We start from the raw sequence: 26,762 nt of genomic DNA on the forward strand, positions 1-26,762 counted from the left end.
ACACGTCCATTAAGGCGTCAGCCTTAATGATCAGAATTTCATTGCTTTTTGGAGTTTGAGTGGAAGAGTTACAACAGGTTTCTGAAATTTCAATCATGTCTAAGAAGCCTTAATGGGACATGTGAAACCGTAAGGTTTTTTGTCTATGGAATTTCATCGCTTTTTTTTAATTTATTTATTTTTATTCAGAAATGTAAAATTTCACTGTAAGAATAAACATTTGATTTTTTAAATGTTTAATGAAAATGTTCGTATAACATCACTGTTCTGTGCAAAATAATTTTATTAACCAAACCGAATTGTTTAAGGTCCGTACACACTTAACGATTTAATGAGCGACGTCGCTCATTTTCCCCCTCCTTGAGCGACGTCGCTCATTTTATCGTTAAGTGTGTATGCAGCCAGCGACAAACGATGCGCGGCCCAACGGGTCGGCAACAATCGTCGCTGTCGGTAGGGCTTGCATGAAGGATGTGGACTGTCGTCCACGACCTTCATGCAGGGCTGGCGGGGGCGTGACGTCACTGAGCGATATGAGCGGTCATATCGCTCAGTGTGTACAGTCGGCCGCCGGCCGGCCCGGGAGGGGAAACATCGTTTAATGTGTGGTCAAAATATTTTGCTGCCTTTGCAGCTGATGCAGGGAGGGGGGTAGGCGGCAGCAGCCTGTGACTGAGGCTGGAGGTAGGCGTCAAATGCATTGCTTGTACCTGTGAGTGCGTGGTGTCAGGTGCTGCGCGTGTATATGTGTGTGTGTGTCAGGTGCTGCCTGTGTATCAGCTCCTGTGTGTGTGTATGTGTGTGTCAGGTGCTGCGTGTATATATGAGTGTGTCTGATGGTGCGTGTGTATGCGTCAGCTGCCGCACGTGTGTGTGTGTCAGGTGTTGCGGGTGTATATGTGTGTGAGTATCAGGTGCTCCGCGTGTGTACAAGTGTATGTCTGGTGCTGTGCATGAATACTTATGTCTGTGTCAGGTGCTGCGCGTGTACATGAGTGTGCGTCAGGTGCTCACGTGTACATGAGTGTGCATTAGGTGCTGCACGTGTACATTAGTGTGCGTCGGGTGCTGCGTGTGTACATGAGTGTGCATTAGGTGCTGCGCATGTACATGAGTGTGCGTCAGGTGCTGCGTGTGTACATGAGTGTGCGTCAGGTGCTGCACGTGTACATGTGTGTGCGTCAGGTGCTACACGTGTCTATGTGTGTGTGAGTAAGGTGCTGCATGTGTATGTGTGTGTCTGATGGTGTGCGTGTATATGTATGTGTCAGGTGCTGCGTGTATATGTATGTGTCAGGTGCTGCGTGTATATGCATGTGTCAGGTGCTGCATGTTTATTTTATTGTGTCTGATGCTACGTGTGTGTGTGTCAGGTGCCGCACGTGTATGTGTGTGTGTGTCAGGTGCTGCGCGTGTATGTGTATGTCAAGTGCCGTTCCCCTTCTTCCCATCCCAGCTCTCTCTGTAGAATACAGCTCTGCACCCAGAGAGAGGGAAAGACCAGGGGGCTGATCACTGCACTGCTCACTTTTTGGTCATGAGTTCGGCCTCCTGTTTCTTCCAGTGCTGTGTTCCTGCAGCCCAGCCCTCCCTGTTGTGCCAGAGAATCAACCCTTCCTTCCCCTGCCAGAGAGAGAGAGAGCCCGAGGCAGAGACACTCTTCCCGTAGCTGGCCTACCCCCAGTACTTCAGCACTGGCCATGCGGCAGTCAACAAAGGAGACCAGCAGGGGATTCTGGCAGCAACAGCTGTGGCCGCAGCTGGATCGGGGAGGCCTGCAGTGTCTGAGGTGGGCAGCACTTCCTCCGCCGCTGTCACCTTCCCCTGCCGGAGAGAAAACCAGAGACATACCCTTCCCGCAGCTGGGCTACCCCTAGTACCTCAGCGCTGGCCAGGCGGAAGTCTATGGAGGGGACCGGCAGGGGTTTCAGGCCGCAGCAGCAGCGGCCGCAGCCAGATCAGGGAGGCCTGCAGGGTCAGAGCTGGGCAGCACTTCCACCAACACTGTCACCTCTGTGCTGGGCATGTACACAAGTCCGTACGGACGGAGGTGTCCACAACAGGCAGCAGTATAATCAGTCAGACAAACTCATTACACGCTGCCCACTGCTGCGCCGCATGCCCTCGATGGAGGAAGCCTAGATGCGGTCCCCAGCGGCAGCGAGGGAGAAGGGTGATCACATCACCCTTCAACCCGGCACCTCACAATCAGCTGGGGATCTGCAGTAGCTTCATCTCTCTCTTCCTCTCCCTCTCTGACAGCACAGCAGCCCCTCTGGGTCCCATGTAGCTCTGCCCCCCTGCTCACAGTTCACTCAGCCTCTCCTGATTAAAAAGAAAATAAGAGCCTGACCTGCTGCTCAGATGCGAGGAGGGGACGGGCGGTAGGTCCTCTGTGAGTACACTACACAGTCAAAATTAACTCTGACTCCTCACAACAGTGTGGACTGCGGGCGACTTCAGACGCCAATTTGGGTGTGCTTGCCGCACTACCTGCCCATCAAGCCCAACGTGGTGCCATGGTGCCAGCCCCGCCCACTATACGGATTCCATTTTGTATTAGGAACCCTATAACAGCATTCCGACATCCCTCCCTATGACGCTGCCATCCATACACTGCCGCTCTCATACATCCGCACACTGCCGCTCTCACACAACTGTACACTGCTGCTCTCCTACATCCATACACTGCCGCTCTCATACATCCGTACAACCCCGCTCTCACACAACTGTACACTGCCGCTCTCATACATCCATACACTGCCGCTCTCATACATCCGCACACTGCCGCTCTCATACATCCGTACAACCCCGCTCTCACACAACTGTACACTGCTGCTCTCATACATCCATACACTGCCGCTCTCATACATCCGTACAACCCCGCTCTCACACAACTGTACACTGCCGCTCTCATACATCCATACACTGCCGCTCTCATACATCCGCACACTGCCGCTCTCATACATCCGTACAACCCCGCTCTCACACAACTGTACACTGCTGCTCTCATACATCCATACACTGCCGCTCTCATACATCCGTACAACCCCGCTCTCATACGTCCGCACACTGCCGCTCTCATACATCCGCACACTGCCGCTCTCATACATCCACACACTGCCACTCTTACATCCACACACCACCGCACTCATACATCCACACACCAACGCAGTTATACAGCCGTACACTGCCGCTCTCATACATCCACACACTGCCGCTCTCACACATCCGCACACTGCCACTCTCATACATCCGCACACTGCCGCACTCATACATCCGCACACTGCCGCACTCATACATCCGCACACTGCCACTCTCATACATCCGCACACTGCCACTCTCATACATCCGCACACTGCCGCACTCATACATCCGCACACTGCCACTCTCATACATCCGCACACTGCCACTCTCATACATCCGCACACTGCCACTCTCATACATCCGCACACTGCCGCACTCATACATCCGCACACTGCCACTCTCATACATCCGCACACTGCCACTCTCATACATCCGCACACTGCCACTCTCATACATCCGCACACTGCCGCACTCATACATCCGCACACTGCCACTCTCATACATCCGCACACTGCCACTCTCATACGTCCGCACACTGCCGCTCTCATACATCCGCACACTGCCGCTCTCATACATCCACACACTGCCACTCTTACATCCACACACCACCGCAGTTATACAGCCGTACACTGCCGCTCTCATACATCCACACACTACCACTCTCATACATCCGCACACTGCCGCTCTCATACATCCACACACTACCACTCTCATACATCCGCACACTGCCGCACTCATACATCCGCACACTGCCGCACTCATACATCCGCACACTGCCACTCTCATACATCCACACACTGCCACTCTTACATCCACACACCACCGCAGTTATACAGCCGTACACTGCCGCTCTCATACATCCACACACTACCACTCTCATACATCCGCACACTGCCACTCTCATACATCCGCACACTGCCACTCTCATACATCCGCACACTGCCGCACTCATACATCCGCACACTGCCGCTCTCATACATCCGCACACTGCCGCTCTCATACATCCGCACACTGCCGCACTCATACATCCGCACACTGCCGCTCTCATACATCCACACACTGCCACTCTTACATCCACACACCACCGCACTCATACATCCACACACCAACGCAGTTATACAGCCGTACACTGCCGCTCTCATACATCCACACACTGCCACTCTCATACATCCGCACACTGCCACTCTCATACATCCGCACACTGCCGCTCTCATACATCCACACACTACCACTCTCATACATCCGCACACTGCCGCACTCATACATCCGCACACTGCCGCACTCATACATCCGCACACTGCCGCACTCATACATCCGCACACTGCCGCACTCATACATCCGCACACTGCCACTCTCATACATCCGCACACTGCCGCACTCATACATCCGCACACTGCCGCACTCATACATCCGCACACTGCCGCACTCATACATCCGCACACTGCCACTCTCATACATCCGCACACTGCCGCACTCATACATCCGCACACTGCCGCACTCATACATCCGCACACTGCCACTCTCATACATCCGCACACTGCCGCACTCATACATCCGCACACTGCCGCACTCATACATCCGCACACTACCACTCTCATACAGCCGCACACTGCCGCACTCATACATCCGCACACTGCCGCACTCATACATCCGCACACTGCCACTCTCATACATCCGCACACTGCCGCACTCATACATCCGCACACTGCCGCACTCATACATCCGCACACTGCCGCACTCATACATCCGCACACTGCCACTCTCATACATCCGCACACTGCCGCACTCATACATCCGCACACTGCCGCACTCATACATCCGCACACTGCCGCACTCATACATCCGCACACTGCCACTCTCATACATCCGCACACTGCCGCACTCATACATCCGCACACTGCCACTCTTACATCCACACACCACCGCACTCATACATCCACACACCAACGCAGTTATACAGCCGTACACTGCCGCTCTCATACATCCACACACTGCCACTCTCATACATCCGCACACTGCCGCACTCATACATCCGCACACTGCCACTCTCATACATCCGCACACTGCCACTCTCATACATCCGCACACTGCCGCACTCATACATCCGCACACTGCCGCACTCATACATCCACACACCAACGCAGTTATACAGCCGTACACTGCCGCTCTCATACATCCGCACACTGCCACTCTCATACATCCGCACACTGCCACTCTCATACATCCGCACACTGCCGCACTCATACATCCGCACACTGCCACTCTTACATCCACACACCACCGCACTCATACATCCACACACCAACGCAGTTATACAGCCGTACACTGCCGCTCTCATACATCCGCACACTGCCACTCTCATACATCCGCACACTGCCGCACTCATACAGCCACACACTGCCACTCTTACATCCACACACCACCGCACTCATACATCCACACACCAACGCAGTTATACAGCCGTACACTGCCGCACTCATACATCCGCACACTGCCGCACTCATACATCCGCACACTGCCACTCTCATACATCCGCACACTGCCACTCTCATACATCCGCACACTGCCACTCTCATACATCCGCACACTGCCGCACTCATACATCCGCACACTGCCGCACTCATACATCTGCACACTGCCGCACTCATACATCCGTACACTGCCACTCTCATACATCCGCACACTGCCACTCTCATACATCCGCACACTGCCGCACTCATACATCCGCACACTGCCGCACTCATACATCCGCACACTGCCGCACTCATACATCCGCACACTGCCGCACTCATACAGCCACACACTGCCACTCTTACATCCACACACCACCGCACTCATACATCCACACACCAACGCAGTTATACAGCCGTACACTGCCACTCTCATACATCCGCACACTGCCACTCTCATACATCCGCACACTGCCGCTCTCATACATCCGCACACTGCCGCTCTCATACATCCACACACTGCCGCTCTCATACATCCGCACACTGCCGCACTCATACAGCCACACACTGCCACTCTTACATCCACACACCACCGCACTCATACATCCACACACCAACGCAGTTATACAGCCGTACACTGCCGCTCTCATACATCCACACACTGCCACTCTCATACATCCGCACACTGCCGCTCTCATACATCCACACACTGCCGCACTCATACATCCGCACACTGCCACTCTCATACATCCGCACACTGCCGCACTCATACATCCGCACACTGCCGCACTCTTACAGACGCACACTGCCGCACTCTTACAGACGCACACTGCCGCACTCTTACAGACGCACACTGCCGCACTCTTACAGACGCACACTGCCGCACTCTTACAGACGCACACCGCCACACTCTTACAGATGCACACCGCCGCACTCTTACAGACGCACACTGCCGCAATCTTACAGACGTACACTGCCGCTCTCATACATCCACACACCGCCGCACGCATACAGCCGCACACCATCGCACTCATACAGCCGCACACCGACGCAGTTATACAGCCGTACATTGCCACTCTCATACATCCACACACTGCCGCTCTCATACATCCACACACTGCCGCTCTCATACATCCGCACACTGCCGCTCTCATACATCCACACACTACCACTCTCATACATCCGCACACTGCCGCACTCATACATCCGCACACTGCCGCACTCATACATCCGCACACTGCCGCACTCATACATCCGCACACTGCCACTCTCATACATCCGCACACTGCCACTCTCATACATCCGCACACTGCCGCACTCATACATCCGCACACTGCCGCACTCATACATCCGCACACTGCCGCACTCATACATCCGCACACTGCCACTCTCATACATCCGCACACTGCCGCACTCATACATCCGCACACTGCCGCACTCATACATCCGCACACTGCCGCACTCATACATCCGCACACTGCCGCACTCATACATCCGCACACTGCCACTCTCATACATCCGCACACTGCCGCACTCATACATCCGCACACTGCCGCACTCATACATCCGCACACTGCCGCACTCATACATCCGCACACTGCCGCACTCATACAGCCGCACACTGCCGCACTCATACAGCCGCACACTGCCGCACTCATACAGCCGCACACTGCCGCACTCATACAGCCGCACACTGCCGCACTCATACAGCCGCACACTGCCGCACTCATACAGCCGCACACTGCCGCACTCATACAGCCGCACACTGCCGCACTCATACAGCCGCACACTGCCGCACTCATACAGCCGCACACTGCCCCACTCATAAAGCCGCACACTGCCGCACTCATAAAGCCGCACACTGCCGCACTCATACAGACGCACACATACAGCCGTACAAACCCGCACTCATACAGCCGCACACTGCTGCTCTCATACAGCCGCACACCGACGCAGTTATACAGCCATACACTGCCGCTCTCATACATCCGCACACCGCCGCACTCTTACAGACGCACACTGCCGCACTCTTACAGATGCACACTGCCGCACTCTTACAGACGCACACTGCCGCACTCTTACAGACGCACACTGCCGCACTCTTACAGACGCACACTGCCGCACTCTTACAGACGCACACTGCCGCACTCTTACAGACGCACACCGCCACACTCTTACAGATGCACACCGCCGCACTCTTACAGACGCACACTGCCGCAATCTTACAGACGTACACTGCCGCTCTCATACATCCACACACCGCCGCACGCATACAGCCGCACACCATCGCACTCATACAGCCGCACACCGACGCAGTTATACAGCCGTACATTGCCGCTCTCATACATCCACACATTGGCGCTCTCATACATCCGCACACTGTCGCTCTCATACATCCGCACACTGCCGCTTTCATACATCCGCACACTGCCGCTCTCATACATCCGCACACTGCCGCTCTCATACATCCGCACACTGCCGCTCTCATACATCCGCACACTGCCGCTCTCATACATCCGCACACTGCCGCTCTCATACAACCGCACACTGCCGCTCTCATACAACCGCACACTGCCGCTCTCATACAACCGCACACTGCCGCTCTCATACAACCGCACACTGCCGCTCTCATACATCCAACCACTTCCGCTCACATCTATACATACATAGCCTCCATACATCTACACATCCAATCCCCGCGCAAGGGAACACTGAAATCACTATCACTTTTCCCCGGGGTGTGACCACAGCCAGCCACTACTCCGGCTACCTTCTTGAGACACCAAAATGCATCTTACCTATCATCAGGGTGCTGCTGCTGCTGGGGACGGGTTGCTGCCTCAGTCTCCTGGTTGGTGCAGTGATTGGAGGGGGTACTGCTTCCCTGTGCTGCCACTGTCTCCCGGATCATCGTGCCGCTGGCTGATTTGCAGCTTGATGCTACTGCTGCCGAGAGTAACAGCTTCCTGACTGTTGTTGCTGGTGGCTGCCTACTGCTCATTGCCGCCGGAACACTGACCGGCTCGGCAGTGATGGTGGGGTGCCTGCTCCCTTCCGTCGAGCATGTCACAGAGTAAAAAAATAAATAATAAATAGAGAGCATACCAGGGTGAGAGTCTGTATGAATCACAGTGATTACACGGGGCACAGCATAAGGACACCTTGCTGTGAGGGGCTCTGCCCACACAGATTGCTGCACCCTCTCTGATGTCAGCCGCTGCCCTCTCGTTCTCTGGGCGGCCAGTTCCAGTGTGGGGTAGGAGAGGAAGAGAACACACAGGAGAGCAGCCCTGATATATAACAGAGGTGGAAGTTCTATAGGCAGCAGAGACGGAGACCAGCCAGCCAGTCTCCCAGTGCCCTGATCACTACACGCCGCCAGCACAGCATTACAGGAGGGTCCTATAGTGCTGCCCTGAGCTAACAGGTGTGTGTACCAAGTGTACCCCGTACAGTGTGCTGCGCCCTGGTGTCTCTGAGAGGGGTGAGGTCACCGTGCCGCTTTAGTATATGGCTTTTCCTTAGTACTGTACGTTACAGCCCTGCACTAGTAGTGGCAACTCTGCCCTATGTGAACCTGTGAGGTTATTTTCCTATTTACAGAATAACCGGGGAGAAGGCGGCCATATTGCGGCTCTCAAGTGAAGGCACTCTAGTACCCCCCCTGCTGCGGGCACTGCGCAGGCGCAACAAATTGAAATGCCCTATCTCTATAATGGGGCATATTTCTCTTCATTAAAAAAAAACCTGTAACTTTCTGAAAAACCACAACCCCAAAAGGCACTTCACTGGGACATGCTCTATCTAATAAAACAAACCCCAAGTCTTATTTTTATATATATATATACACACACACACACACACTCATGTATATACATGCATATACATGTATACACAAATACACGTATGTACATGTTTATGTATGTATAATACACTGATAGAGTACATTATATTTATGAATTAATTGCTTCCCGATTCTGCAGCAGCATCATCAGCACCACCAGTGTTACTCACAGTCACTTCACACTGACTGCTGCACAACACATCACTTAATTTCCGGGCCGCCCGCCACCTGGTGAAAAGACATGGGAGATGAAGGACCAGCAGTGCCACGTTGAGCGGAAGTATTGTGAATTAGTTACCCACACACTCCTTGTGACACCTGCTCCCCGTCTGCCCTCTCACCCGCCGCCTGCCATCCGGAACCCGCACTGACAAGTAAGTCTCAGCAGAATGTGTCTGCCGGCGGCTCCCAGTCCCCCCTAGAGGAACACTGCCAGTGGTGTGGTGGCCACGGAACACTAGGACTGAGAGACCGCAGCGGGAGGAAAGCACAGGTGGGCGGGAGGAGAGCATGGGCGGACATCACCACGTCACATTGCAAGGTGACGCCAGTCCTCCCAGTGAGGCCGCCGATGAATGCACTCAGCATAGTATTAGCAGCAGGCAGAGGGGGGGCGGGCGCAGCGGTGGTGGGAGGTACGGAAATGAGCTGCAGGCTAGGCTCCACCGATCACACACTCAGCGATCACTGTGCTACAGCAAGCGTGGCGTGCAGCGGTGCTGGACATTAGGGAGTGCCTGTGCGCACCAGGCACCCCCTGTACGCATGCCTATGCACTACCACCCACCATATGCCACACTACATCACTATGCTATAGCCCTCTCATATGCTGCACTTCATAATTACACTATACCCCCCATACAACATACTACATCACCACACTACACTACACTACTCACAATAAAATTAAAACATCCCAGTTCCTCATTCTTAATGAGCTCACGTGAGTTCTCTCCCCAACGGAGCTCCAGACCAAGTAACAATGAAGACACCAGCAGCGTGTAGGGGGCAGGCCTGGTCCACTTGTCAGGAGAGAGCAGGCACTGGAGGGTAAGAAGGGGGCGGGGCCTAGTCCTACAGATGGGAGAGAGCACAGACAGGAGAGAGCAAGGTACAGGGGTAGAAGGGGACGGCTGATGTGAAGAAGGGGACGGGGCCTATTCTTACAGGCTTTCAAAATTCGACTTTTTAAAATTCGACATTTGACAAATTCGACTTTTCTGCAATGGTACAAATGCGGCAATTCGACAAAAGTATATTCCATTGAAGTTTGTAAATTCAACAACAGTGCTTTTAAACAGTAAATTCGTCATTTTCAATCCGTCACACTTAGCTGGCGGAATCTACTAAAAAATGTAAAAACATGTTTTTTTTGCTGTTTTTTTTTTTTTTCTGGTAATAGCATATCTATTTATATTAGAAGGGATTAGGTCAGGCATTCCAAACCGCGGCCCTCAAGGCACACTAAAGGGCCCTACTCATTTGGCGATGTGCCGACGAGCAACCCGGCGGCGGGGGGGCAGTGATGGGGGGAGTGAAGTTTCTTCACTCCCCCCGTCACCCGGCTCCATTGAAGTGCAGGCAAATATGGACGAGATCGTCCATATTGGCCTGCATGCACAGCCGACAGGAGACCAGCGATGAACGAGCGCGGGGACGCGCATCGTTCATCGCTGTAGTCTCCACACTGAAAGATATGAACGAGTTCTCGTTCATTTATGAACGAGATCGTTCATATCTTTCAAAATATCGCCAAGTGTGTAGGGCCTATAACAGTGCAGGTTTTAGTGATATCCAGGTTCCAGCACAGGTGACTTAATTAGTAGCTCAGTTATTTTGATTTAACCATCTGTGCTGAAGCCTGGATATCACTAAAACCTGCAGTGTTGGTGTGCCTTGAGGACCGCGGTTGGGAATGCCTGGATTAGGTACTTGGTTTGTCTTTTTTGGAGGCACAAGTATTATTTATATATTTTTGAAAAGATTATTTATTTATTTTTAAAAGGAATGTGAAAAACCCGGAAAAAAAATGGCGTGGTGTCCCCCCTCCAAAGCATAACCAGCCTCGGGCTCTTCGAGCCAGTCCTGGTTCTAAAAATTCGGGGGAAAAACGGACAGGGGATCCCCCGTATTTTTAAAACCAGCACCGGGCTCTGCGCCTGGTGCTGGTGCAAAAAATACGGGGGACAAAAAGAGTAGGGGTCCCCCGTATTTTTTACACCAGCATCGGGCTCCACTAGCTGGACAGATAATGCCACAGCCGGGGGTCACTTTTATACAGTGCCCTGCGGCCGTGGCATTAAATATCCAACTAGTCACCCCTGGCCGGGGTACCCTGGGGGAGTGGGGACCCCTTCAATCAAGGGGTCCCCCCCCCAGCCACCCAAGGGCCAGGGGTGAAGCCCGAGGCTGTCCCCCCCATCCAAGGGCTGCGGATGGGAGGCTGATAGCCTTGAGAAAATTGAAAGAATATTGTTTTTTCCAGTAGTACTACAAGTCCCAGCAAGCCTCCCCCGCAAGTTGGTACTTGGAGAACCACAAGTACCAGCATGCGGGAGAAAAACGGGCCCGCTGGTACCTGTAGTTCTACTGGAAAAAAAATACCCAAATAAAAACAGGACACAGACACCGTGAAAGTATAACTTTATTTCACACCTGCCGACACACACATACTTACCTATGTTGACACGAAGCAGTCGGTCCTCTTCTCCAAGTAGAATCCACGGGTACCTGAAAATAAAAGATAATTATACTCACCTGATCCAGGTTCCAGATTAAATCCTCGTACTTGGCAAAACAACAAACCGAACACCCGGACCAGACGGACTGAAAGGGGTCCCATGTTTACACATGGGACCCCTTTCCACGAATGCAGACATCCGAATCTCGCGAGAATCCGACAGCGGGATGATGACGTTCGGCCGCGCTCGGGTTAGCCGAGCAAGGCGGGGAGGTTCAAACCTGCCTCGGACCCGTGTAAAATGGGTGAAGTTCGGGGGGTTCGGATTCCGACGAACCGAACCCACTCAACACTAGTATGTACGTGTGTGTCAATGCCGTGCGTGCACGTACGTGTGTGTCAGGTGTCGTGCGTGTACGTGTGTGTGTGTCAGGTGGCGTGTGTGTGTGTGCCAGGAGCCGCGCGTGTACATGCGTGTGTGTCAGGAGCCGGTCGTATACGTACATACGTGTAGGTGTCAGGTGCCGCGCGTATACGTACATATGTGTGTGTGTGTGTCAGGAGCCGCGCGTGTACGTACATGTGTGTGTGTCAGGAGCCACGCGCGTGTGTGTGTGTCAGGAGCCACGCGTGTGCATACGTATGTGTGTGTCAGGTTCCACACGTGTACGTACGTACGTACGTACGTGTCAGGTGCCGCGCGTGTACGTGTGTGTGTGTGTGTGTGTGTGTGTCAAGTGCCGCGCGTGTACGTGTGTGTGTGTGTGTGTGTCAAGTGCCGCGTGTGTACGTACGTATGTGTGTGCCTGGAGCCGCGTGTGTACATACATGTGTGTGTGTGTATGTTAGGTGCTGTAAGTGTATGTGTGTGTCTCAGGTGCTGCACGTGTATATGTGTGTATCTCAGGTGCTGCACGTGTATATGTGTGTATCTCAGGTGCTGCATTTGTATGCGTCAGCTGCCACGTGGGTGTCAGTTGTTGAGCGTGTATGTGTTTGTGTCAGGTGTCGCATCTGTATGTGTGTGACTGTCAGGTGCTGCGCGCGTATGTGTGTCAGGTGCTGCATGTATATATGTGTGTGTTAGGTGCTGTTCATGTATGTGGGAGTGGCAGGTGCTGCATGTGTATATATGTGTGAGTGTCAGGTGCTGCATGTGTATACGAGTGTGTGTGAGGTGCTGCGAGTGTATGTGTGTGTTAGGTGCTCTGAGTGTATATGATTGTGTGTCAGGTGCTGTGCGTGTGTGCGTTAAATGCTACATGTATATATGTGTGACAGGTGCTGCCTTTGTGTGTGTGTGTCAGGTGCTTTGCTGCATGTCTGTATGTGTGTGGGTGTGTCAGGTGCTGCATATCTGTGTGTGTGGGTGAGTCAGGTGCTGCATGTCTGTATCTGTGTGGGTGTGTCAGGTGCTGCATATCTGTGTGTGTGGGTGTGTCAGGTGCTGCATGTCTGTATGTGTGTGGGTGTGTCAGGTGCTGCATATCTGTGTGTGTGGGTGTGTCAGGTGCTGCATGTCTGTATGTGTGTGGGTGTGTCAGGTGCTGCATATCTGTGTGTGTGGGTGTGTCAGGTGCTGCATATCTGTGTGTGTGGGTGTGTCAGGTGCTGCATGTCTGTGTGTGTGGGTGCGTGTGTGTGTCTGTCAGGTGCTGCATGTGTGTGTCAGGTGCTGCATGTCTGCGTCTGTGTGTCAGGCGCTGCATGTCTGTGTCAGGTGCTGCATGTCTGTGTGTCAGGTGCTGCGTATGTGTGTGTGTGTGTGTGTGTGTCAGGTGCTGTGTGTGTGTGTCAGGTGCTGCATGTGTGTGTCAGGTGCTGCCTGCGTGTGTCAGGTGCTGCGTGTCTGCGTGTGTGTGTGTCAGGTGCTGCGTGTCTGCATGTGTGTGTGTGTGTGTGTGTCAGGTGCTGCGTGTGTGTGTGTGTCAGGTGCTGCCTGTCTGCGTGTGTGTGTGTCAGGTGCTGCGTGTCTGCGTGTGTGTCAGGTGCTGCGTGTCAGGTGCTGCGTGTGTGTGTGTGTGTGTGTCAGGTGCTGCGTGTCTGCATGTGTGTCAGGTGCTGCGTGTGAGTATGTCAGGTGCTGTGTGTGAGTGCGTGTCAGGTGCGTGAGTGTGTGTGTCAGGTGCGTGTGAGTGTCAGGTGCTGCGTGTGCGTGTGTCAGGTGCTGCGTGTGCGTGGGTGTCAGGTGCTGCGTGTGCGTGTGTGTCAGGTGCTGAGTGTGCGTTTGTGTCAGGTGCTGAGTGTGCGTTTGTGTCAGGTGCTGAGTGTGCGTGTGTGTCAGGTGGTGAGTGTGCATGTGTGTCAGGTGCTGCCTGTGCGTGTGTGTCAGGTGCTGCCTGTGCGTGTGTGTCAGGTGCTGCGTGTGTGTGTGTCAGGTGCTGCATGTATGCGTGTGTGTCAGGTGCTGCGTGTGAGTATGTCAGGTGCTGCATGTGAGTGCGTGTGTCAGGTGCGAGTGTGTGTGTCAGATGCATGTGAGTGTCAGGTGCTGCGTGTGCGTGTGTCAGGTGCTGCGTGTGCGTGGGTGTCAGGTGCTGCGTGTGCATGTGTGTCAGGTGCTGCGTGTGCGTGTGTGTCAGGTGCTGAGTGTGCGTGTGTGTCAGGTGCTGAGTGTGCGTGTGTGTCAGGTGCTGCCTGTGCGTGAGTGTCAGGTGCTGCCTGTGCGTGTGTGTCAGGCGCTGCGTGTGCGTGTGTCAGGCGCTGCGTGTGTCAGGCGCTGCGTGTCTGTGTGTGTCAGGCGCTGCGTGTCTGTGTGTGTCAGGCGCTGCGTGTCTGTGTGTGTCAGGCGCTGCGTGTCTGTGTGTGTCAGGCGCTGCGTGTCTGTGTGTGTCAGGCGCTGCGTGTCTGTGTGTGTCAGGCGCTGCGTGTCTGTGTGTGTCAGGCGCTGCGTGTCTGTGTGTGTCAGACGCTGCGTGTCTGTGTGTGTCAGGCGCTGCGTGTCTGTGTGTGTCAGGTGGTGCGTGTGAGTGTGTGCATGTGTGTCAGGTCTGTGTGAGTGTCAGGTGCTGCGTCTGTGTGTGTGTGTCAGGTGCTGCGTGTGTGCGTGTGTCAGGCGCTGCATGTCTGTGTGTGTCAGGCACTGCGTGTCTGGGGGGGGGTGGCCGGACACACAGCAGGGAGGGGGGGGGGGCGGACACACAGCAGGGAGGGAAGGGGGGGGGGGCGGCCGGACACACAGCAGGGAGGGAAGGGGGGGGTGGCGGCCGGACACACAGCTGGGAGGGAAGGGGGGGTGGCGGCCGGACACACAGCTGGGAGGGAGGGGGGGGGGCGGCCGGACACACAGCTGGGAGGAGGAGGGTTGCTGGACACACAACAGGGAGGAGGGAGGAGGGAGGGGGAGGGGGGGGGGTGGCCGGACACACAGCAGGGAGGAGGAGGGGGGTTGGCCGGACACACAGCAGGGAGGGGAATTTGGAGTCTGGCTATAGGTGCACATTACGTGGGGGGGGGGAGGGGTTGGTGAGCTGGAGGCTAAGTAAAACAGCTCACACGACATGAGAGTTGGAGTGCCAGCAGGTCACACTAGTGGACACAACACATAACAGGGGGAGGTGCTGGGAAGAGGTACAGAACAGGGAATTGAGCAGTGCTGCTAAGTGGCAAGTAATTGCCAAAGTCAGCCTTGTGCTGGGCACATCCAGACGTTGATCACATGCCACTGTTTTCTTACCCAGACACCTCTGCCGCTGTGTGCTAGATGAGATCTGTGAGTGCGCCTCCCCCCTCTCTTCTCCACGCCACTGTGACTGGCCTGGCAGAGCTGTCTTCATTGAAGCAGCGGGGGAAGGGGGTGGTAGAATGCAGGTGTCCGGGTCTTCTCCCCCTATAAGGTGCTGTTTCCAAGGTCCGCTGGATGGGGAGTGGCCAAAGTGTTTCATCAGCCCCTCTACACCGCCGCAGCTCCCGGCCTCCCCGAGTACACCTTCCTCCTCGGCTCCTCCTCCCTTTCCTAAGAAAGTAATGAAGAAGGGGGCGGGGCCTATTCCTGCAGACGGAGAGAGACACGGGGGGGGGGGGGGGGGTTTGGAGCATGGAGAGGCAGAGAATTCGGAGAGCAGAGAGGTGGGTTGGAGGGGGGATCGGAGTGCTCTTGCTGCGTGTGAACCTGTAGAGGAGGAGGAGGATGGGGACCCAGAGTCTGGCTGCAGTGCGAGGCTGCGTCTATGATGACTGGGTAAATACTGCACAGTGCTAAGCACTTTTGAACTTCCCGCCCCTGGCTGACTGTGCTGTGATCACGTGGTGTAGGAGCCGGCCCTGCCACCGCTCCTACACCATGGAACAATAAAACTAACGTGAGCCGTGCCAGGGCCTATTATTGTCACACTATGCCCCCAGTAACCCCAAAACACCCCCTTACCCCACTGTATCACCCAAGTGTAGGCCGTTCCCCTCCAGTTTACCAACAGAAACCGGAGGCGAGGAAAAAGTCGTCCATGTTAGTACACCCAAGTGAAGCTGCCACTGTACACCCCCTGCTGGCGGCCACTGCGCAGCCGCAACAAATTGAAAAGCCCTATCTTTATAATGGGGCATATTTTACTTAATTAAAAAAAAACTATAACTTTCTGAAAAACCACAACCCCAAAAGGCACTACACAGGGACATACTCTATCTAATAAAACAAACCCCAAGTCTTAATTCGTCCCCTATCCTGAGTTATGCCTTCCCAAAAATCTCCTCATTCACTCTATAGGAAAACCATGTCAAAAAGCCACAGAGGGAGTGGCAGAAAAAAACTGACAGTTGGAACTTTAGGTTACTCCCAATTCCTCATTTTTTATAATTTTACCCTGAAATTTGGCATGCAGCACCGGGTGACGATTCTACGCATCCATGCCAAATTTCAGCTCAGTACGTCTAATCACTTTTGAGGTGTAGCCCCTCAAACACCATGCCCCCATCTCAGAAGTTCCCTATGGGAGAATTCCGTTTGTTCGATTCAGCCTTAATATAAGGGCACGACCGTGCCCTTATAATATATATATATATATATATATATATATATAATATCTCCACATCCTTCTCTTTTGTCTTCAGTGTTTCCTCCAGGCCCTACATTTGCCAAAGAGGGTTCCTCCCACCAGTTGCTGTGTAACGTCAGTGGATTACCTGGGGAAGAGCGTTTTGAATGGACAGGACCATCTGATCCTACAGGACAACATAAAGTGCTGAGTGGAGCAGTACTGGACCTGCCCATTGTGCATGCAAAGGACTCTGGGACCTGGATCTGCTCAGTTTATGGGAAGGATGGGACTCTGGGAAAAGTTGAACACTGGATCTATGTTCATGGTAACTAATCAGACAAATAGGCATGATAACCAATTGGACAAAAGTTACAGCTCAATTTAGTAGATTATAAAGAAATCATATAGTCCAAATAAATAGACAATTATTCCTGGGTATGATTTCCTGCCCCTTTCTTGTTACTTCCACCTCTCCACCCTCTTCCTATCCCTTACTTAGCACATCCACCTTCCACCCTCTTCCTGTACCTTACTTGGTACCTCCACCTCTCCACCTTCTTTCTGTACCTTACTTGGAACCTCCACCTCTCCACTCTCTTTCTGCCCCTTACTTGGTACTCCCACCTTTCAACCCTCTTCCTGTCCCTTACTTAGCACCTAAACCACTCTGCCTTCTTCCTTCACCTTCCTTGATACCTCCAACATTCCCCCCTCTTCCTGCTCCTTACTTGGTACCTCCAACTCTCCACCCTCTTCCTGCTCGTCACTTGGTACTTCCACCTCTCCACTCTCTTCATGCCCCAGCTTGCCTTTGTATACTTGAATTTCTCTTTATCGAGGAGATGTACTAAGCCTTGGAAAGTGATAAAGTGGGAGAGTGATAATGTACCAGCCAATCAGCTCCTAACTGTTCTGTTACAGGCTGTGTTTGAAAAAAATGACAGGCGCTGATTGGTTGGCAGTTTATCTCTCTCCACCTTATCTCTCTCCAAGGCTCCAGTACATCTGCCCCAAAGTCTCATATCTGTTTCCCCTTTTTCCACCCTGTTATCTTCGCCAAACTGCTCCTCTCTCCACTATCAATTCATCTTCTACTGAATCATCTCTCCATCACATTATCTTCCTCTATGTCCTCCTCTCCCCACCATTATTTCATCCTCTACTGACTCATCTCTCCATCACATTATCTTCCTCTATGTCCTCCTCTCCCCACCATTATTTCATCCTCTACTGACTCATCTCTCCATCACATTATCTTCCTCTATGTCCTCCTCTCCCCACCATAATTTCATCCTCTACTGACTCATCTCTCCATCACATTATCTTCCTCTATGTCCTCCTCTCCCCACCATTATTTCATCCTCTACTGACTCATCTCTCCATCACATTATCTTCCTCTATGTCCTCCTCTCCCCACCATTATTTCATCCTCTACTGACTCATCTCTCCATCACATTATCTTCCTCTATGTCCTCCTCTCCCCACCATAATTTCATCCTCTACTGACTCATCTCTCCATCACATTATCTTCCTCTATGTCCTCCTCTCCCCACCATTATTTCATCCTCTACTGACTCATCTCTCCATCACATTATCTTCCTCTATGTCCTCCTCTCCCCACCATTATTTCATCCTCTACTGACTCATCTCTCCATCACATTATCTTCCTCTATGTCCTCCTCTCCCCACCATTATTTCATCCTCTACTGACTCATTTTTCCACCATATTATCTATTTCTGTCTCCTCCTTCCCCCACCATCATTTCACCCTCTACCGACTCATCTCTCCACTAGATTATCTACGTTTCTCCTTCTCTCCCCACCATCATTTAATTCTCTACTGACTGTAACAAGTCGGACTTCCAAAACCCATTTCACGCACTATGGCCCTCATTCCGAGTTGTTCGCTCGCTAGCTGCTTTTAGCAGCATTGCACACCGCCTACTGGGAGTGAATCTTAGCTTTGCAGAATTGCGAACGAAAGATTAGCAGAATAGCGAATAGAAATTTCTTAGCAGTTTCTGAGTAGCCCCAGACTTACTCTTACATTGCGATCAGTTCAGTCAGTTTCGTTCCTGGTTTGACGTCACACACACACCCAGTGTGCGCCCAGACACTCCTCCGTTTCTCCAGACACTCCCGCGTTTTTCCCTGAAACGTCAGCGTTTTTCCGCACACTCCCATAAAACGGCCAGTTTCCGCCCAGAAACACCCACTTCCTGTCAATCACACTACGATCATCAGAACGATGAAAAAACTTTGTTAGGCCGTGAGTAAAATACCAAACTTTTGTGCAAATTTACGTGGCGCAGGCGCACTGCGAACATTGCGCATGCACTATTTGCGACTAATCGCTCCGATGCGAAGAAAAATAACGAGCGAACAACTCGGAATGAGGGCCTATGTGTTTCATCACTCACCTGTCCCACAGGTCAGGTTTTCTTGTTGTACTTTGTACGGTGGAGCTGGGGTATGGGCGCTGCCATTTTGGATTTTGTCAGCTGACTGCATCCCCTTCAATCGGAATGCTTCCTTACCTAAGCTGACTCTGGCAGACAATCTGTGACATGCTGCTCCTATTTAAACCCTTCCTTTCCACCAGCACATTGACAGATCATTAAGTCATATTGCTGAATTCCTAGCTCCTGGTTGCAGCAAGTCTACAGTCTTCACATGTGAGTGCTGAGTGTCAGTAATGCCGGGATTCCTAGCGTCTAGTCTGGTCTCCAGCATCCCTGGTTCTAGTCCGAACTCCAGAATCATCACTGGTTCCATACCAGTTTATAGCCTGCCACTGCCCCAGAGGCATCATTCATGTATGTAACAATACTCATATTAGCTTTCATCAATATAGCCCAGTGCTCCCAGTCCCTGTGTCCACAAACAAATTCAGATTCTTACGCACCCGGATGGTACAGATCCTAACACTGACTTATCTCTCCACCATATTATGTTCCCCTAACTCCTCCTCTCCCCACCATCATTTTATCTTCAACTGACTCATCTCTCTACCATATTATCTCCCTCTATCTCCTTCTCCTCTCCCCACATAATTTTATAATCTCTCTGCACCATTTTATCATCTTCCATCTGCTTCTTCCTTTATCATCTATTTTCCTCTGATTTTTTTATACCTTCTCCTCTTTCCACCATAATTTTTTATTGTCCTATCATCACTTTATTGTTTTTATCAACTTCCACTAACTGTTGCACCTTTTTCTTCCCAGCTCCTCACACTGCAGGTGTCACATCGTTCTCATCATGGCGTTACATCCTCCCGCTGTCCCTCTTGCTGGTTTTCGGCCTAATTGCCATTGCTGTTGTATCTTTCCGAAACCGACAGGTACGTTTTTCATCTAACTCCATCCTTTGGTGTCCCTCTGTGTTTGCTTATGGTGGTAGTTTTTCCATTCATAGCTGCTGTTAATTCTGCTGGTGTACCCTAGTACTAATATAGAGAGCAAGTGGAAGAGATAAGCGTACATATAGAAGTATACAGGTGAAGTCTCTCATAGTCACAATTCCGAAATACGGAATATTAAAAAATAGAGAATCTTGTATCTCGACAGAGGTGCTGAAACCTTTGTGTTCTGATGGTTCAATATACACAAACTTTGGTTAATGCACAAAATTATTAAAAATATTGTATAAAATGACCTTCAGGCTGTGTGTTTATAAGGTGTATGACCCATAAATGGATTATGTGTTTAGACTTGGGTCCCATCCCCAAGATATCACAATATGGTATGCAAATATTCCAAACTACGGAACATCCGATATCCAAAATACTTCTGGGATATGGGAGACTCAACCTGTATATGCATCTTACTCCAACCAAGACAATGGGCCGATGAGACACCTCCTCCCTTTCATCTTTTCCTGAAAAGCTCTGTATGGAAATTTACAGCAGTCAATTTAAATGATAAAAGTTACAGAGTTGTTTCCTATTCCCTCTGTCTCACCGTGTCAGTCTGACTCTAGCTTTTATATGGATGACTGTCCCTTGCCTGTCTATGTCTAAAGGGGGGTACTCACGGGAGAGATGTGTGCTGAGTGATCTTAACACAGACCGCTCAGCACACATCTCTCTCCCCACTCAACACAGTGTGATGTGCTGAGCGAGGGGGAAAGCCGACGGGGGGCCGCTCACTTCACACAACGGTGAAGTGAGTGACCCGCTAGATTGAGCCTGCATGCAGGCTCAATCTAGCACCAGCGATAGCGCTGCGCGCTGCTGCGCAACGCTATCGCTGGGGGGCATACACACGGCAGATCCGTGCTTAAAATCTAAGCAATCTAGCAAGATTGCTTCGAGTTTAAGCACGGATCTCTCCGTGTGTACCCCCCTTAACTTTCTTTTATCACCAATCTGCCGTCTTTTATTTATGTCTCTTTGCTCCCCATATGTCTCACTTCCTCCACTCACTTTCTCCGTTTAATTTCTGTCTCCTCTTCCTCTTCTTGTACAGTATGTCTCTCAGACGCGTACAGTCTGCTTGTGGTTTATTCTATCTGGGGTTAATTCTGAGTTGGGAACAAAACCAAAAAATGAAGTAACTTGCACCTGGACAAAGCATGTTGCACTGCAGGGGGGGAATCCATTGTATTCTTTTGTTTTGCATGCATGGTAAGTAGCAGCTGCTTTTTGATGTAGCTCACATATGCTGGACAGCATTGTGCTTACACTGCAATTTAGAATTGAGTTTGGACCCTCCCACATCTAGGTCTCTCTGCACATGTTACATCTGCCCCCCTGCAGTGCAGCATGGTTTTGCCCAGGTGCACAGTTACTTGTGTTTGTTTTGCTTTGCCCTTACCTCAGAATCAGACCCTCTATGTACATCTCACTCTAATTTCCCTCTTTTGCATAGTTGTGCACCAGTCTTTACCATAAACCTCTTCTCCACTCACGATGTCTATTCCTATATGTATGACTGTCCTGCTTCTGTCAGACTCTTCCTCCGCCTGTCACACGTATTCTCTTCCTTTTACCTATCAGTTTCTGTTTCCTCTATATGTGCCTGTGCCTCTCTTCCTCTGTCAGTCTCTGCCTCTATATGTGCCTGTGCCTCTCTTCCTCTGTCAGTCTCTGCCTCTATATGTACCTGTGCCTCTCTTCCTCTGTCAGTCTCTGCCTCTATATGTGCCTGTGCCTCTCTTCCTCTGTCAGTCTCTGCCTCTATATGTGCCTGTGCCTCTCTTCCTCTGTCAGTCTCTGCCTCTATATGTGCCTGTGCATCTCTTCCTCTGTCAGTCTCTGCCTCTATATGTGCCTGTGCCTCTCTTCCTCTGTCAGTTTCTATTTCCTCTATATGTGCCTGTGCATCTCTTCCTCTGTCAGTCTCTGCCTCTATATGTGCCTGTGCCTCTCTTCCTCTGTCAGTTTCTATTTCCTCTATATGTGCCTGTGCCTCTCTTCCTCTGTCAGTCTCTGCCTCTATATGTGCCTGTGCATCTCTTCCTCTGTCAGTCTCTGCCTCTATATGTGCCTGTGCATCTCTTCCTCTGTCAGTCTGTGCCTCTATATGTGCCTGTGCCTCTCTTCCTCTGTCAGTCTCTGCCTCTATATGTGCCTGTGCCTCTCTTCCTCTGTCAGTCTCTGCCTCTATATGTGCCTGTGCCTCTCTTCCTCTGTCAGTCTCTGCCTCTATATGTGCCTGTGCCTCTCTTCCTCTGTCAGTCTCTGCCTCTCTATGTGCCTGTGCCTCTCTTCCTCTGTCAGTCTCTGCCTCTATATGTGCCTGTGCCTCTCTTCCTCTGTCAGTCTCTGCCTCTATATGTGCCTGTGCATCTCTTCCTCTGTCAGTCTCTGCCTCTATATGTGCCTGTGCCTCTCTTCCTCTGTCAGTTTCTATTTCCTCTATATGTGCCTGTGCCTCTCTTCCTCTGTCAGTCTCTGCCTCTATATGTGCCTGTGCCTCTCTTCCTCTGTCAGTTTCTATTTCCTCTATATGTGCCTGTGCCTCTCTTCCTCTGTCAGTCTCTGCCTCTATATGTGCCTGTGCATCTCTTCCTCTGTCAGTCTCTGCCTCTATATGTGCCTGTGCCTCTCTTCCTCTGTCAGTTTCTATTTCCTCTATATGTGCCTGTGCCTCTCTTCCTCTGTCAGTCTCTGCCTCTATATGTGCCTGTGCATCTCTTCCTCTGTCAGTCTCTGCCTCTATATGTGCCTGTGCATCTCTTCCTCTGTCAGTCTCTGCCTCTATATGTGCCTGTGCCTCTCTTCCTCTGTCAGTCTCTGCCTCTATATGTGCCTGTGCCTCTCTTCCTCTGTCAGTCTCTGCCTCTATATGTGCCTGTGCATCTCTTCCTCTGTCAGTTTCTATTTCCTCTATATGTGCCTGTGCCTCTCTTCCTCTGTCAGTCTCTGCCTCTATATGTGCCTGTGCCTCTCTTCCTCTGTCAGTCTCTGCCTCTATATGTGCCTGTGCCTCTCTTCCTGTGTCAGTCTCTGCCTCTATATGTGCCTGTGCCTCTCTTCCTCTGTCAGTCTCTGCATCTATATGTGCCTGTGCCTCTCTTCCTCTGTCAGTCTCTGCCTCTATATGTGCCTGTGCCTCTCTTCCTCTGTCAGTTTCTATTTCCTCTATATGTGCCTGTGCCTCTCTTCCTCTGTCAGTCTCTGCCTCTATATGTGCCTGTGCCTCTCTTCCTCTGTCAGTCTCTGCCTCTATATGTGCCTGTGCCTATCTTCCTGTGTCAGTCTCTGCCTCTATATGTGCCTGTGCCTCTCTTCCTCTGTCAGTCTCTGCCTCTATATGTACCTGTGCCTCTCTTCCTCTGTCAGTCTCTGCCTCTATATGTACCTGTGCCTCTCTTCCTCTGTCAGTCTCTGCCTCTATATGTACCTGTGCCTCTCTTCCTCTGTCAGTCTCTGCCTCTATATGTACCTGTGCCTCTCTTCCTCTGTCAGTCTCTGCCTCTATATGTACCTGTGCCTCTCTTCCTCTGTCAGTCTCTGCCTCTATATGTGCCTGTGCCTCTCTTCCTCTGTCAGTCTCTGCCTCTATATGTGCCTGTGCCTCTCTTCCTCTGTCAGTCTCTGCCTCTATATGTGCCTGTGCCTCTCTTCCTCTGTCAGTCTCTGCCTCTATATGTACCTGTGCCTCTCTTCCTCTGTCAGTCTCTGCCTCTATATGTACCTGTGCCTCTCTTCCTCTGTCAGTCTCTGCCTCTATATGTACCTGTGCCTCTCTTCCTCTGTCAGTCTCTGCCTCTATATGTGCCTGTGCCTCTCTTCCTCTGTCAGTCTCTGCCTCTATATGTGCCTGTGCCTCTCTTCCTCTGTCAGTCTCTGCCTCTATATGTGCCTGTGCCTCTCTTCCTCTGTCAGTCTCTGCCTCTATATGTGCCTGTGCCTCTCTTCCTCTGTCAGTCTCTGCCTCTATATGTGCCTGTGCCTCTCTTCCTCTGCCAGTCTCTGCCTCTATATGTGCCTGTGCCTCTCTTCCTCTGCCAGTCTCTGCCTCTTCCTCGCTTACTGTCTCTTGTTTTACCTGTTTCTGTCTTTTTCTGTATCTCTCTCTCCCTCAATCTCTCCCTCTCTCTAACCTATATCTTGATCTCTTCTGCTGGCTGTCTCTTTCTCCTACTCCCTGTCTATTTCCCAGCTTGTTGCTGTTTCTCTGTCTTGACTCTTAAATGACACCTGTCTCTTTCTCTCTGTCTCCTCCTCTGCTTGTGCACTTATTTCTGTCTCTTCTTCTCAGTGTTTTCTTCTCTCTCTCCTTAACTCCCTTTTTCTTGTTTTCACTTGTGATCCTGTCTCTTTCCCTTTGCTGCCTTCACTGTCTCTTTCCCTCATCTGCTCGCGTCTCTTTCTCTGATGTTCTCTCTAATGTAACGCTTTGTCTCTGTGACTTCACCTGAGCGTCTCTTCCTGCACCTGTCTCTCTGTCAGTCGCTCCACTTCTCTCACCACATATCTTCCTGTCTCATTCCTCTTATCTCACTCCACTCTCTTTTATTTCAGAGGCGTCTGTCTCACCTGGCCGCTCTGACATCCATGGGGAGTCCCCCAGCCTCTCACCCAAAGAAGATCTCGGTGTGAATGATGACCTGGATAACAACGCAGTGGCCACTCTGATGTCATCGCCGTGCTGTATATCACTCCGCGCCATGGATGACTGCCGCCACCTTGCCACAGCCTAACCCTAACCGTGTCCCTCCCCTATGCAGCCTATTCAAACCGTCCCCTTCAGCAGACTAACCCTAAACCCCACCCCCCACCCTAACCCTCCCCTTCCATAGGCCAACCCTAACCGCCCCCACCAGCAGCCTAACCCTGTACGTACCACTTGAAGGTGTCGGCATTTTCACCTGCTGGGTCCCACCGACGGTATTTTGACAGTCGGGATTGGGACCGCAGGGGATGCCGACTACATCCTGATTATATCCTTATGCGTTACATATTTACTGAGCTGCAGGTTCTTTGACTTTCTGGATGATTTCCTGATAAAATAGTCCGCACCTGTAAATGTTGATCAATTGTATCATAACTACTGTTTATATATATATATATATATATATATATAAGTTTAATAAGATAATTTAACTTGTAACTTTGCAGAGAAATGTAAAATAATTTATTATATAAAGGTACAATTTCTGAGATTGTCTGGGCTGCGTGTACTGACCCCACCCCCTCCTTACCCTCCACCCCCTCCTCACCTCCTTCTCACCCCCCGCCCCCTCCACAATCTCCACCCCTTCCTCTTCTCCCACTCCCTCCTCACCTCCCACCCCCTCCTCTTCTCCCACCCCCTCCACACTCCCCACTCCCTCCCCCCTCAATCTACACCCCCTCCTCAATTTCCACCCCCTTCTCACCCCCACCCCCTCCTCACCCTCCTCAATCTCCACCCCCTCCTCACCCCCCACCCCCTCCTCAATCTCCGCCCCCTCCTCACCCCACACCCCCTCCTCAATCTCCTCCTGTGTGTTACTATGTGCTATATTCTCTTTTGCATTGACTGTTGATATTTGTTACATACAAAATGACGGCACCGTAGATTTCGGTTACAGGATCTTTATTGGACACGGCTTTTAATCAATTACTCACACAGCTTATCTGGACATTTTCTGGATTATACTGACTGGCTGGAATTTATTTTTGTTTTGTGGCTCTTCTGGCATATTCTTTGGAGATGTATCTCATGTTCCGTGGGCTATTTGTAACCTTGTGATTTGGGTATTCAGTGGGGCAGATGTACTAAGCCTGGAGAAGGGTTAAAGAAGTGATAAGTGCAAGTGATACTGATAACGCACCAGCCAATCAGCTCCTAACTGTCATTTTTCAAACCTGTAATGATTGGCTGGTGCATTATCACCTTGCACTTATCACTGCTTTATCACTTCTCCAGGATTAATAAATCTGCACCAATGTCCAGAATGTATGTATACACTTCTATCCCTGTTGAAAATCAATAAATATATTTGACACAAAAAAAGTCTAATTATATTTTTGTGGCAAATAACGAGCAAACATTACTTGTTTTATTTCTGATTCAGTGGCAAAGTCTTTTTTTTTTTTTTAATAGACTTAATTAAGACCTAATATTATTATTATTCTCTTTTCCAAAGCATATACAAATTACACAGCGCTATACTACAACGACATGAAACCAAAAACATTGGGCTTCCTGTTTATTTTGCAAGTTAATGACTTTTTCATTCTAATGTGACTATAGGTACAGTACGTCCTAATACGTACGCGTCACACTGACCCA

General features: G+C 51.3%; 1 protein-coding gene across 1 annotated transcript in view; it reads left to right on the forward strand.

Moving 5' to 3' along the window:
- The window catches only part of LAG3 (lymphocyte activating 3), a 64,734-nt gene extending 38,268 nt beyond the window's left edge, over positions 1-26,466 (forward strand). The window contains exons 6-8 of the mRNA XM_063963783.1: positions 17,108-17,359; positions 20,262-20,377; positions 25,007-26,466. Coding sequence (XP_063819853.1) covers positions 17,108-17,359; positions 20,262-20,377; positions 25,007-25,084 — 446 coding nt within the window. The 3' untranslated portion in view covers positions 25,085-26,466. The remainder of the gene's footprint in view (positions 1-17,107; positions 17,360-20,261; positions 20,378-25,006) is intronic.
- Positions 26,467-26,762: the final 296 nt, after the last annotated feature.

The sequence above is a fragment of the Pseudophryne corroboree genome, chromosome 3 (genome assembly GCF_028390025.1).
Source record: "Pseudophryne corroboree isolate aPseCor3 chromosome 3, aPseCor3.hap2, whole genome shotgun sequence".
Taxonomy (NCBI): domain Eukaryota; kingdom Metazoa; phylum Chordata; class Amphibia; order Anura; family Myobatrachidae; genus Pseudophryne; species Pseudophryne corroboree.